The following is a 13,197-nucleotide window of genomic DNA, read 5'->3' as shown; positions in this document are numbered from 1 at the left end:
GACTATGTCCGTTAATGATTTTATTATTGAGATATCAAGCAGTTTAATTGTTTGTATGGGGATGCTGTCAATGGGGTGGTTTGCTGGGTTCATTTTTCTGATTATTTTTTGGATTTCAAGTGTTGAGGCAAAGTCGAAATCATCCAAGTTGATGTTATTTCCAGAGGTGGTATAGGAAATTGGATGTGTGAAGTGTTGAAGATGTTAGAGTTGTTTAATAGTTTTCTGATTTTTTTCAGTAAAGTATTCTGCAAAGTCGCTGCTTTTGCATGTGTTTGGAGGTGTTCTTGTTTCATTAGATGATTTGATGAGGTTTTTTCCTATGGTAAAAAGCATTCTAGGGTTCTGTTGGTATTTGATTATTTTGGTTGAGTAGAATTCTTTCTTTGTAGTATGGATACGTTTTTTGTAATTTGCTAAATGGGATCGGTATGCATTGAGTGATGGAGAGGTTTTATTCTTTCGCCAGAATCTTTCTTTTTTTTTTTCTGAGTTCTCGTTTAGCTGATTTTATGGTGTCATTGTACCATTGATTGTTATATTTAGGATTTTTTAATGTTTTTGTGATGATTGGGTTTGTTCTATCAGCTATGGATTTGGTAATGTTTATCCATGATGTTGTTGCTCTCTCTCTCCCCGGAATGTTAAAGCAGTATTAGTATCCTTCTTGGGACTGCACAGCATCTCTCACATAACACACACATTCTTGCTCTCACTCTCTCTCTCACATACATATATTCACTTTTTCTATCCCCAGAACTGCAGGGTGCAGGCAGTAGCAGCCTCCACTCATGGGCCCAGCAAGTCTCCTCTCTTGGACCATGCAGACAGAAGCAGCAGCTTACTATCTTCAGTTGTGTGGGCCCTGTAAACATGACAGTTTCCTGTTTTGGGCCTTGTGGGCCCGGCAATCACAGCAACTTCCTGTTTGGGCCATGCAGCCCCAGAAGACACAGCAGCTTTCTTCATTGGGCCGCATGGCCCCAGAAGATGCAGGAGCTTCCTGCTTTGAGCTGTGCAAGCCCAGAAGACACAGCAGCTACTTGCTTTGGGCTGCATGGGTCCAGAAGACATATCAGTTTCCTTCTTTGGGATGTGCAGGCCCAAAAGATGCAGCAGTTTCCTGCTTTCGGCTGCAAGGGCCCAGATGTGGCAGCTTCCTATCATGTCTGGGCCTGGCAGACATGACAGCTTCCTCTCTTCAGGCTGCAGGGAGTAGGAACCCAGCAGAGCACAAGCAGCCAGGGATTGAAAAAAATGAACCTAGGGGTTGCTGATACCGAGGTCCAGGGCACTGATCTTTCCACTTGGGTAATAGGCACTGTGTACCTGATGCTAACAATGCCCCTGACATTTTTCACCTGCAGTTTGTGCCACAGTGATGTTACTATAGTAAACTTCTCCAGAGTGGACAGCACCATTTTGTTGTACAACAATACCTACACTTTCTATATGGAACGGTCTATAATGATATTCATAAGCATACTGTCCCTCTTAATGCAACCTGTTTGCGAAACACTTACTTGTTGGAGGACACAGCTGTAATTGAAATCACTATATATTGATGCATATTAAGGATCTATTATTCTGGACAAATGAATGAGGATGTCTATCATTTTTCTTTTCCTTTGGAATTGATATTTATATGGACTTTGGGAATTTTTACCACCTCACATTTTTTGCTACTGTATAATTTATGGAGAGGTTTTGTTTATTTCTACTTTTGATCTTGGCTCCAACCATACCCACAGCCACACAACAAAATGGTGCTGTCTGTTCTGGAAGAGGATGCCACAATAAAGTTACTGTAATGGAACTGCAGGCAAAGAATGCAATTTTAAGTCTATGGATCAAACAATAAACGGATGTAAGCCTACTCCTGGATCTTCAGGCCCAGACCAAAGGCCTGGGCTTAGCCTAATCCTGACCACCAGCAACCAGGACCAGAACGAGTGGCAGGCTCAACCTAGGACTAGGTCCAGGCCTTGGAAAATTGGACCTGGCCTTGACTGGGCCCTGGTGTCTTGCCTAGGCATGGGTCCAGGCTCAGGCTTTGGTGACTGGAGCCCAGCATTGACTAGGCACCAGCATCAGGCCCAGGCCTAGGTTTAGGGCTAGGCACAAGCTTTAACAAACAGGACCCAGCCACGGTAAGACCCTGCATTGAACTTGGGCCTGGGCATTGGGCCTAGGCCTTGGAACAAGGTTTCAGACCTAGACTTGCACCTTGGTGACTGGGACCCAACATCATGCCCTGGACTAGTCCTAGGCCTGGGCCTCAATGACCGGGATTCAATCTCAGCCAGGCCACAGCATCAAAGTTGGGACTAGGTTCAGGTCTGGGCATCAGCAACCGGGGCCCAAACATGGCCAGGCCTCATCGGCAGACCTGAGTAGGCCTCAGGCCTTTGCCCTAAGCTTCAACAACAGACATGGAACTCAGCTGGGCTTTGGTGCCGGAGCCAGGCCTTAGACTTAGGCTTTAGCCTTAGGCCTATGCCTGGGCCTTGGTGACCAGAACCTGATGTCAGCTGGGGCCCCAGAAATGGAGCCTGGCCCTGGACCTCAGCCTTGAACCTAGGCCTGGTTTTGGTGACTGGAACCCAGCTTCATTTCGGGGCCCAGGCCTGGACCTCAGGTTTGGGATCCAGCCTCGGGCTGGGCTCTGAAGGTGGGATAAGGCCAAGACCTGGCTTTTGGTTTTTTTTAGAAAACAAATATATATGAAATTCTTTGTGCATATTTATCCGAGGTCTATTTTCAGTTAGTACCATTTGTTTGAACCAAAAATAGCTTCATTTGTTACATTTTGCACTTTCATGCAAAACAAATGCACATCTGCAATTTTTTAAAATTCTTTTGGAACTCTGCGATGCATACTATCCAGTCCTGGCTATTTGTTACTTTTCAGTTTTTCAGTTTGCTGTATTATATCTTTCCAATTCACTGTGATTCAATACATTTCCTCTTTGTCATCACCTTCAAATAATTTTTACAGCATAGGTATCTCCCTAACACCCTGTCAGTAAAGACCGAAGCAAAGAGCTATAGCCTTGTTTTCCCTGAGCACCTCTTTTACCCCTCTTGTTTATGCTTTACATCTTATTTGCCAAGTGCCTGTTTTTCCTACTTTTTTCATTTGAAAGATTTCCTCTTGGTTTTAATGGTCTCTTTCAACTCACCATTTAATTGTGCTGGCAGTTGTTTGATCTTCTTTCTACCTTTTTTTTAAGGCATGAAATACATTTAATCTGGTTTTCCATGATTACATTTTTAAACAGTACCCATATCACATGCAAACTTTTAGCCTTTGCAACCTATCCTTTATATATATTTTTAAATGATTTCCTCATTTTATCATTGTCTCCCTTTTTAAAGTTAAATACAGCTGTAGAAGTTTTCCTTAATGTTCTTCCTTCAGAGATTGTTAAATTTGATTATGTTATGGCCACTGGTGCCAAGCGTACCCTCCACTGATACTTCTTGCACCAGATCCTGCATAGGGAGTAGCAGCGCGGTGCCAGCCGCGTCAGAAATGCGGTTGGTGGCCTCCGGGCTGCTTAAGATGTAGTAACGCGGTTCCAGCCACGGAATGGAACTGTGGCGGTCTCTGGACCGCGAGAGGCAACTCTGGTGGCCACCTGCGGCAAGGACCGCAAAAGCAGCACCAGCCGTGATGAAAATCCTCGGCCGCGGGAAAAGAAGAGAGAGGGTGAAGAGACGGTCTGTGGCTCCTGCCACAGGCCGGATGGTAACACCTATCAGCAGCTGGGTTTACTCCTAGTACAGAAGCTTCAGTGCTGCATGGCAAACATCCCTGGCTTATTCCTCAGTTGAAAGATTTTCCATTGCTAGGGCTTATAGTTTAGCTAGACTCATAGTTTTCTCATTACTCAGTGATTATAGCTCTCATTCTAGCTCTTACTGATCATAGCCCAGCTAAGCCCATGGCTTGTAAACCTGCTTTCATAGCTTGGATAAAAACCTCCTATCTCAGCTACATGGCCAAGCCAAGAGAGGACATAGAGCTAGAAAGGGTATATACCCTCCTATTCTACATGGCCCTCCCCATTGCTCTTAAAATGAAGTGTCCAAGGTTTGTGTCCACCCCTTGTGTTCAAGGTGAGGATCCACCTGCTTGGAAAGACTGTCTCTTCATTCATTGCCAATACAAATGCCTCTGCAATGTAGGGCTTTGTTATAATTTGTGAAGTGATATTTTTTTTATTGTAATTCAGCAGTAACACTCAGGGGGTTATTCCTATGCAAATCTCCAGCCTGGATGTTCACATTTACAGTAGGGCTCTGATCACCTTCACAACAGGGGATGTGCTCACCTTTACAACCTTGTTGCTATTTACCTAGACTGACAGCTCAAATTTCACTGCCTCTTCCTACTGCAGTTCATTTCAATGTCAGCCTGTTCTTTCCTCCCCTCCCAACACACACACACACACACACTCACTCTCTTCTTCCAGGACATCATACATTGTTTAGTATAAGTGGCAAAACCCCAAACCATTGCAAACCAAAAGGCCAATACTTCTTAGTGTGTTTAGTATTTCTGTATTTTTTAAAAACTACAACAGAGTAAATATATTCAGAAAATAATAACATGGTCTCTTCTGAATTCTACAGACTTGAAACTATTTTGTTTGATTTTGTGGACTTTTAGATTTATTTTTTCTCTTTAGTCAGTTTTTTTTAAATATCTTATTATGCTACTTTTTCATATGAACAGGGTGAAAGCATGGAATAATTAAGAGATGCATTAGTCTGGGGGAGACAGGAGGGGAGGAAAGGGACATCTGGGGAATGACTTTGAGCCAGCTCGTTTCTGAGCGGCATTTGGCCTTTGCTTTGAAAGATCAGGAAAGTGGCAGCTGATCATACCTTAATGACGAAGAATGAATTTGAATCCCGCTTATAAACATGTGATTTGTCCTGCTTTGGGTAAAACTGGTCATTTCCAGATGGCCTATTAGAATTTCAGGCTGCACTTCCTGCTTACTAAACACTGTCAACATGTCACTGAGCAGCTGTGTAATGAATCTGTTGTTCTTGCTTAATTGGGCATGTTGTAAGAAAATACATGCTTTGGGTCCAAATCATCGAATGCCTGTCTGAAAATGATGTTTTCTAAATCAATTTCTTTAAATCTCTAATTGTGTTTGGCATTGCTATATCAGACCAGCTAAAAAGCAGCATATTATTTAAAAGAGAATTTTTCACCTCTTGGTCCCTGGTTCATACCAGTTTCAGATCAGTAAGGACTTCAAAAGGTGTCATATATACAGGGACCTTATTTTTCAGTTTTTATTTTATTTTTGCTCAGAATAATTTACCATTGTTTATTACAACAAGAACAAACATGGGAGAAATCCGTGGAAAGATGACTTTGTTCTTCTTGTAATAAATACTGATACATTCCTGGGAAAATGAAATAAAAAACTGAAAATGAAAGTTCCCAAGTTATATAAAATGAGAAGGTGGTATCAGTATAGTTCCCAAGAGACAGGACTTCACATCACTAAGAAAAATCATTACAAAGCTGGCCAGGTGGCTCAGTGGCGGTGCTGCACGCTGCCAAGTAAAGGGCCTGGATTCATTTCCTGGCTCAGCTCTTCTAGTAAATAAATAGTCCCCAAGTCAGCCAGGAGTAGGGATGCTGCAGTGACATCTAGTGGCTAGACTTAGGAACTAATGACTGCAGCGTTATGGAGGGAACCTGGTCCATGGGGCCCCAGGTCTAGGATTTATCACTGCATCGATTAGGCTAAGTGAGCGGAGGCACACAGGTAAGGAACCCGTATCTTAAAGTTAAGCGCCAAAGGCTTTTGATCATTAAGCTCTTACCTCTTTAGCATTAAGCAGTCTTAAAAACAATTTACATATGCCGAAACTTATCAACAGGAGTGTCTCAATTATGGGAAACACCTATAAATCATAAACATATCTTGTTTTCTATTTTTATTCTTTTTTTTTCTTATTGATAGTTTCTTTTACATTTTTCATATCTTAAATTCTATGCATGTTTGTTTTAATTTTATATTTACCTTTCAGATTCTGAGCAAAGATGAAAACATCTATGTTGCCTCTTTTCTGCTTTCTTCACTTGGCAGACATTCAGATGGGTGGATTAAGGCAGCAGGTGTGCAATGCCTCTCCAGCGGAATGAATATGTCTCCAAAATGCTTCATTTCCCCATGTGCATTGGCTTGCCACTCTGCCTTTATTAGGCCTTGTTTTGAATTTAGAAATGATACACTTAAGTGCGCAACTCAGTCAACTGGGCAAGTGATACTTTTGTGCACCTAGAAGTCAAGCTCCTAGATACATGTGCCTTATTTATGCATCTAAAATGTTCTATTTTTAGGAAGTTTATGCATTTATTTGTTTAATAATCTTTCCTCATTAATTGCCAAGTGGGAATTGAAAAAACAATATTTTATTCACAACAATCAATTTCTCATGCAGTTTTTCCTTATGCATTATGAGTACTTTTAAAAAGCATTTACCAGCTTAAAACTGGGTTTTACATGTGTAAATGCACTTTACCCATATAAGTGAACATTTGAAAATTGGTACAATATATGCCATTGAATTGTCAATAGGATATGCACGTGTAAGTACACTTTATACATGTAAATGGCTTTTTTAAATTGCTATGATAGTGTGTCATAGTTACATGTGTAACTCCTTTTAAAATTACCTTTTTAGTTTTACAAAAGAAAGCATGCTGCATAATCTCCATTTTGACATGTGAAAATAATACATTCAGCATTTTTGTGCTTGTATGCAGGGTATAATGCAAGATGTGCAATTACTTGTCATGCCTCAAGGATTTATTTCTCAGTGCCCTGATCTCAATCGCAGTAAGTCTCTTCGTTTTTATCTACTATTATCAAAAATGTACTACTTGCCTTAATTTCTCTCTAGCAAGGTCTCTTTAGATCTTCAATTCATAAGTAGTGGTGTCAGGGAAGACTTAGAAATATTGAACCATTTACAAATACCTTTTGACAGATTCAGTGCTTGTAATTTCAGCTTGCCCAACCTGTAATGACTTCCACGGACTTGTGCAGAAAATTATGGAGCTCCAAGACATTTTAGCCAAAACATCGGCCAAGGTACAGTAACAGTTGCTTATAATGAGGGACACGGGGAATTCTAACAGTTTGAGTCAGGTTGGTTGAATTGTATAAGCAAATATTGTATTCCATTTAGAACACTATTTATACAGTAACATTTTTATCAGGTTACTACATTTCAGCAATAAATAGAATCACAATCCAGGCACAAAGAAAGGGCTCATAAATATTCAAGCTCTAGCCATCTGGAAAACAAATGATTCAATAAAGCAGTTATGAGGCAGGTTATCTGGTTTGCAGTGCAGGATTTGTTGTTAATACTGTGTAAGGATTTTCCTGGTGTTGGCTATTTGAGCAATATTCTTGTTAGATTTACAAAAATTATATATCCTCTACCTATTTCTTTCTGTGGGTAATAGCAAAGCATCCAAAGACATATTTATAAAAGATTTATCCCATAGACAGACAGCTATATAAAGAGACTACATACATAATGAGTAAATAATATTCTTTCTTCATTGCTGGATTGAATTGGCTCCTTCAATATGCATTACTTTATACTGCATTGCTTACTGTTACTTTTTTGTTGTATTACTACTTTGCTGTTTTTTTGTATATGCATTGAGTATATTGATTTATAAATACAATAAGAAAAGAAAACATTTCAGGAATCAGTTTCAGGAATTGCCCTGACATAAAAAATTAAAGTGGTTGTTAGGTTGGTCAACTTGTATAGGTAGAATAAAGATCAACACACAATTTGAGGGTGATACTTTTTTTTATTGGACTAGCTTAATATATTTATGACTAGCTTTCAAGAACTATTCCCCCTTCATTAGCTATGCCTGAAAATACAAGTAAATATAGGTTGCATAAGAATGGTAGTATAATGATGTTTGTTTAATCCAAAATTGAAGGACAGAGAGATGAGAAAACTGAAATCTTTTTTTACCCTTCTGTAAACACCCTCACCCTCCAACAAACCTTTTACTTTGCAACCCTTCATAACTTTGAAAACAAATACCATCATACCACCATTGCAATGCAACCTGTAATTTACTTGTATATTTAGGCAACATTATATAAATTATCTGTAGTATATTCTGTACTGATCTGAGGACAAAGCATAGCTTTCAAAAACTAGTCACAAATGTATGCTTAGTCTAATAATAGTACGGATGTGTGAAAATGTTTTGGTTTCCTATTATTTTTGTTTGTTTTTTGTTTTAATTTTGTTTGTTTGCTTCATTTTGTTATTTTAAAATGAAATGAAAGAATAGTGGAGCTGGGCTTCCACACATTCCCAGTTCCCCAATCAAAGTTTAAGGCTTGCCCATATCCTACTCAGATCCTTCCAGACCCTCTCCCTTCAGCCTGATCCCCAGGAGTGAGCCTCAGTTGCTTCTGTCCTAAAAGTGAAAAAATGCAAATGGTGCCAGTCACAGTTGGTTGCATATTAAATTACCACACCGCAGGGCAGAAGCAATCAGGAATCATCCTTGAACAGTTTCAATCCCAAATTTGGAGTAGGATGCTGGTATGAGAGCCCAGGAGATGAAGGATGCATTCATGCATGGCATGATGGTATGGACTTTTTTAAAACTTCACCAGTGGCATGGGGGGTGGAAACAAAATGAAAAAAAAATCAAGTCAAATTTAATTTGGTTTTCTTTAGTTTTGTTTTCAAAATTAAAGGAAACAAACTAGGAAAATGTGGTTGACATTTTACTTTTTCATTTCAAACATAAAGCACACCCCTAATAAACAGGCATCAAATCAACTACAAATTGTTTGTTGACCTTTTTCTCTATACATCCTAACATAAGAAGGAATTGATGTTTTTAGCAGCAGGTATAGGTCCCCAGAAATGGTGGATCGCTTAGTGTAAAAATGAACAAGACAGATATACTTTCCTTTTGTACTTTTCCGTTATTTCACCATCTTCCATGTCATAGTGATCTTTTGGTCATCAATCAAAGCTGTTGTTTCAGATGCATTAAAAAAATATCTGGCTTGCTTAGTATTCAAAGTTGTGAGTGGTTGTTGTTATTATCATACCAGTGCAAAAAAATAAATAAAAAACTCTCTGTGAAACCTGTATGCAGCTATCCCGAGCAGAACAACGGATGAATAGATTGGATCAGTGCTATTGTGAAAGGTCCTGCACCGTGAAGGGTTCCACCTACAGGGAATTTGAATCCTGGACAGATGGCTGTAAGAACTGCACATGCATGGTATGGCAATCAATTTAACTAAATATTCCAAGATTTTACTCAGTCATGAGTCATCCTGCTTTAAAAATGACCTTCCTGAAGGTTCCAACACTGGGAGTGCTTGCAAGCCACCTTTAAATCTAATTGCTACATACTAGATGATTAACAAAAACATTGATACGGTGCTGTGTACTGATTTTGTAAGTGTGCCAATTCAAATTTAGATAAAATCTGAGAGCAGTATATACCATATGCACTCTGTCTGTAACCATGAATAGCTGAGCTTAATTTCCTTACTTCCCATGTTAGAAATCAAACTTGTTTGAATTTATTTAAACTGGGGGAGAGTAGGATTTGGTCTCGTTTTAAGCATAAAAGGAGATGGGCACACAACAAGCCCATAACTATTAGATCAAACATAAGCCCTGCATCATTCAATTACATTGGCCAGATCAGGACTTGGTCACGCACACTATTATATACCTTATTTTCCATTTTTATTGCTGGATTCACAGGGCTAAAAATGTTTATTTCACAGTTATAAAAAGGTGCTGAAACAGCATTATCTTTGAGTATGGGAATCATACTCAGAGGTATAAAATAACCAGTTTTTACCTATTCTTCAAAAGACATTTGAAACTAAGATAATTAGTGATTACATTGAGTGAAAATGAAGTTGGTTTTAGATTTGTTGAAAACTGAATTTATGACTGTATAGAAGTATATTACTTTATTTCCATTTAACAGTATATCAAAGCTACAGGGGAAAATGAAGCAAGAGTTAATAATTTGCAAACACATATGATTTCTTTAATCTTTTTTTTGGCCTGGCAATTCCCACTTGCAACTTTGGGCTTCTGGTTCAGTTGGAATTGGCTTGTATTGGGCTAAAGCACCATGAGCCTTCATTCACTACTACCTGGGTTTTTCCTCATTTAGCAATGACTCCCAGCAGCTATACAACCATCGCAGAAGAGTCTTTTGCCTGGGGCCACAGGTAGTGGATCATTCCATAACCCAGTATGCAAGCACCTGCTACTAAGTATCAATAACTGATACTTCCTTCCCCAGGGGCTCTGTAGTATGCTTCTGAAGTATTCCCAACCCCAGCTGGTCCAAGAAGCAGAAACTCATTCAGGAATTAAACCCAGGTATCCTGCATGGCAATGCATACAGCATTACTACTGAACCACCAGACCAGCCCACTTCATATTTCATAGGGATGTGAATCGTTTTTCAACGATTAAAATTATCGTCCGATAATTTTAAAATCATCTTAAATCATTAAAGAACACGATACAATAGGAATTCTAACGATTTATCGTTAAAAAATCGTTAATAGGGTTAGTGCGCACTAACAGGGAGTTAGTGCGCACTAACAGAAAATGATACCAATTGACACTTTTCAGGTCAGTTAGGAATGAATATGTATTCCTATTGGCTGGCTGCCCTCTTATTTATTGATGTTACCAAGGTTCCCACTGAGGTGATGGTTGGGGGGATAGGAAATGGAAACGGTTGGTAGCTTGACAAAAAATGTAATGTGATCAGTCAATGTGACTAGAACTTGTGCCTATCCCTGATACTGGGAGTGTTGTGATCTTCCTGCACACAGTTCCCTAACCCTGATACCGGGAGTGTTGTGATCTTCCTGCACGCAGTGCCCTAACCCTGATACCAGGGGTGTTATGATCTTCCTGCACACAGTGCCCCAACCCTGATACCGGGAGTGTTGTGATCTTCCTGCACTCAGTGCCCTATCCCTGATCCCGGGGGTGTTGTGATCTTCCTGCACTGAGCAGGGATACGACACTGCGTGCAGGAAGATCACAACACTCCTGGTATCAGGGTTAGGGCACTGCGTGCAGGAAGATCACAACACTCCCAGTATCAGGGATATGGCATTGAGTGCAGGAAGATCACAACACCCCTGGTATCAGGGATAGGGCACTGTGTGCAGGAAGATCACAACACCCCTGGTATCAGGGATAGGGCACTGTGTGCAGGAAGATCACAACACCCCTGGTATCAGGGTTAGGGCACTGTGTGCAGGAAGATCACAACACTCCCAGTATCAGGGATATGGCACTGAGTGCAGGAAGATCACAACACCCCTGGTATCAGGGTTAGGGCACTGTGTGCAGGAAGATCACAACACTCCCAGTATCAGGGATATGGCACTGAGTGCAGGAAGATCACAACACCCCTGGTATCAGGGATATGGCACTGAGTGCAGGAAGATCACAACACCCCTGGTATCAGGGATATGGCACTGAGTGCAGGAAGATCACAACACCCCTGGTATCAGGGATAGGGCACTGCATGCAGGAAGATCACAACACTCCTGGTATTAGGGATAGGGCACTGCATGCAGGAAGATCACAACACCCCTGGTATCAGGGATAGGGCACTGTGTGCAGGAAGATCACACCCCTGGTATCAGGGTTAGGGCACTGTGTGCAGGAAGATCACAACACTGCCAGTATCAGGGATATGGCACTGAGTGCAGGAAGATCACAACACCCCTGGTATCAGGGATAGGGCACTGCGTGCAGGAAATCACAACACTCCCGGTATCAGGGTTAGGGCACTGTGTGCAGGAAGATCACAACACCCCTGGTATTAGGGATAGGGCACTGCATGCAGGAAGATCACAACACTCCCAGTATCAGGGATACGGCACTGCATGCAGGAAGATCACAACACTCCTGGTATCAGGGATAGGGCACAAGTTCTAGTCACATTGATCACATTACGTTTTTTGTCAAGCTACCAACTGTTTCCATTTCCCATCCCCCATATATTGTCAGTGGGAACGTTGGTAACATGAATAAATAAGAGGGCAGCCAATAGGAATATATATTCATTCCTAAACTGACCTTAACTGACCTGAAAAGTGTCAAATTGTATCATTTTCTGTTAGTGCGCACTAACAATGGTTAGTGCGCGCTAACTTCCTGTTAGCGCGCACTAACTCCTGTTAGTGGGCACTAATCGGAAAAACTGATTTTTTAACTAAAAAATCGTGCCAAACACAATTTTCTTCTCCTGCCAGACGATTTCAATCATTAAGACGATCGGGCACACGATTCACATCCCCAATATTTCATAAAGAAAAGTTGCCATTGATTTGTAGTTTGAAATTGTTACTTTCTTGTAAGCCTCTGACAAAGTCATGTGGCAAAGGCTGAATGAATATAAAATGATGGCTTTTTCCTCTGTTCAATGTTACTGCTTCTTAAAATATGGCTATGAAATCCATAAGTATGTTAAATCCTTTATATAAATTATCTGACATTTTAATACATGCAATACTATTTTCTAGCTAAGGTTTTTTGATATATATATACACACACACACACACACACATCCCTTTATGCAAATACACATACAAGCCATTTTTAAGAACAATTACATTAATATAAAATGTATATTAACAAATATAGATACATAGATAGAGATATATACATACATAAAGTATCTGATGAAATAATGTAACACAATATCAGTATACTACAGTATGTGCTACAAAAGCAGCAAAGTAAATAGGGTAATATTACAGGTACTCGCCTAGGCATCTATTCTTGGTATTGTTTTATGACTTCATCATAGCTTTAAACATTATGTTGTTCTTCTCAGAATGGTACAATCCAGTGTGAGCCTCTTCTCTGCTCATTACCTAAGTGCTCTGCTGACTCTGTAGCTGCATATGTGGATGGCAAGTGCTGCAAGGAATGTCAACGTAAGTGGGGTTACCTTCCATGTTTATCTAAATGAGCTACAATGTTCTCCTGGGATTGAATCAGGTGATGGGCATGCACTCATCCTCCATCACAAGTGCTGCAAGGAATGTCAACATAAGTGGGGTTACCTTCCATTCTTATCTGAATGAG

At 40.3% G+C, this 13,197-nt stretch overlaps 1 protein-coding gene across 2 annotated transcripts in view; it reads left to right on the top strand.

Moving 5' to 3' along the window:
* NELL2 (neural EGFL like 2) overlaps positions 1-13,197 on the top strand; it is a 537,087-nt gene that overhangs the window by 192,985 nt on the left and 330,905 nt on the right. For both annotated transcript variants that reach the window (XM_029616870.1, XM_029616869.1), the window contains exons 6-9: positions 6,803-6,875; positions 7,048-7,130; positions 9,197-9,325; positions 12,944-13,046. In XM_029616870.1, coding sequence (XP_029472730.1) covers positions 6,803-6,875; positions 7,048-7,130; positions 9,197-9,325; positions 12,944-13,046 — 388 coding nt within the window. The remainder of the gene's footprint in view (positions 1-6,802; positions 6,876-7,047; positions 7,131-9,196; positions 9,326-12,943; positions 13,047-13,197) is intronic.

The sequence above is a fragment of the Rhinatrema bivittatum genome, chromosome 9, assembly GCF_901001135.1.
Source record: "Rhinatrema bivittatum chromosome 9, aRhiBiv1.1, whole genome shotgun sequence".
Taxonomy (NCBI): domain Eukaryota; kingdom Metazoa; phylum Chordata; class Amphibia; order Gymnophiona; family Rhinatrematidae; genus Rhinatrema; species Rhinatrema bivittatum.
This window is presented reverse-complemented; position numbering and strand designations above follow the sequence as displayed.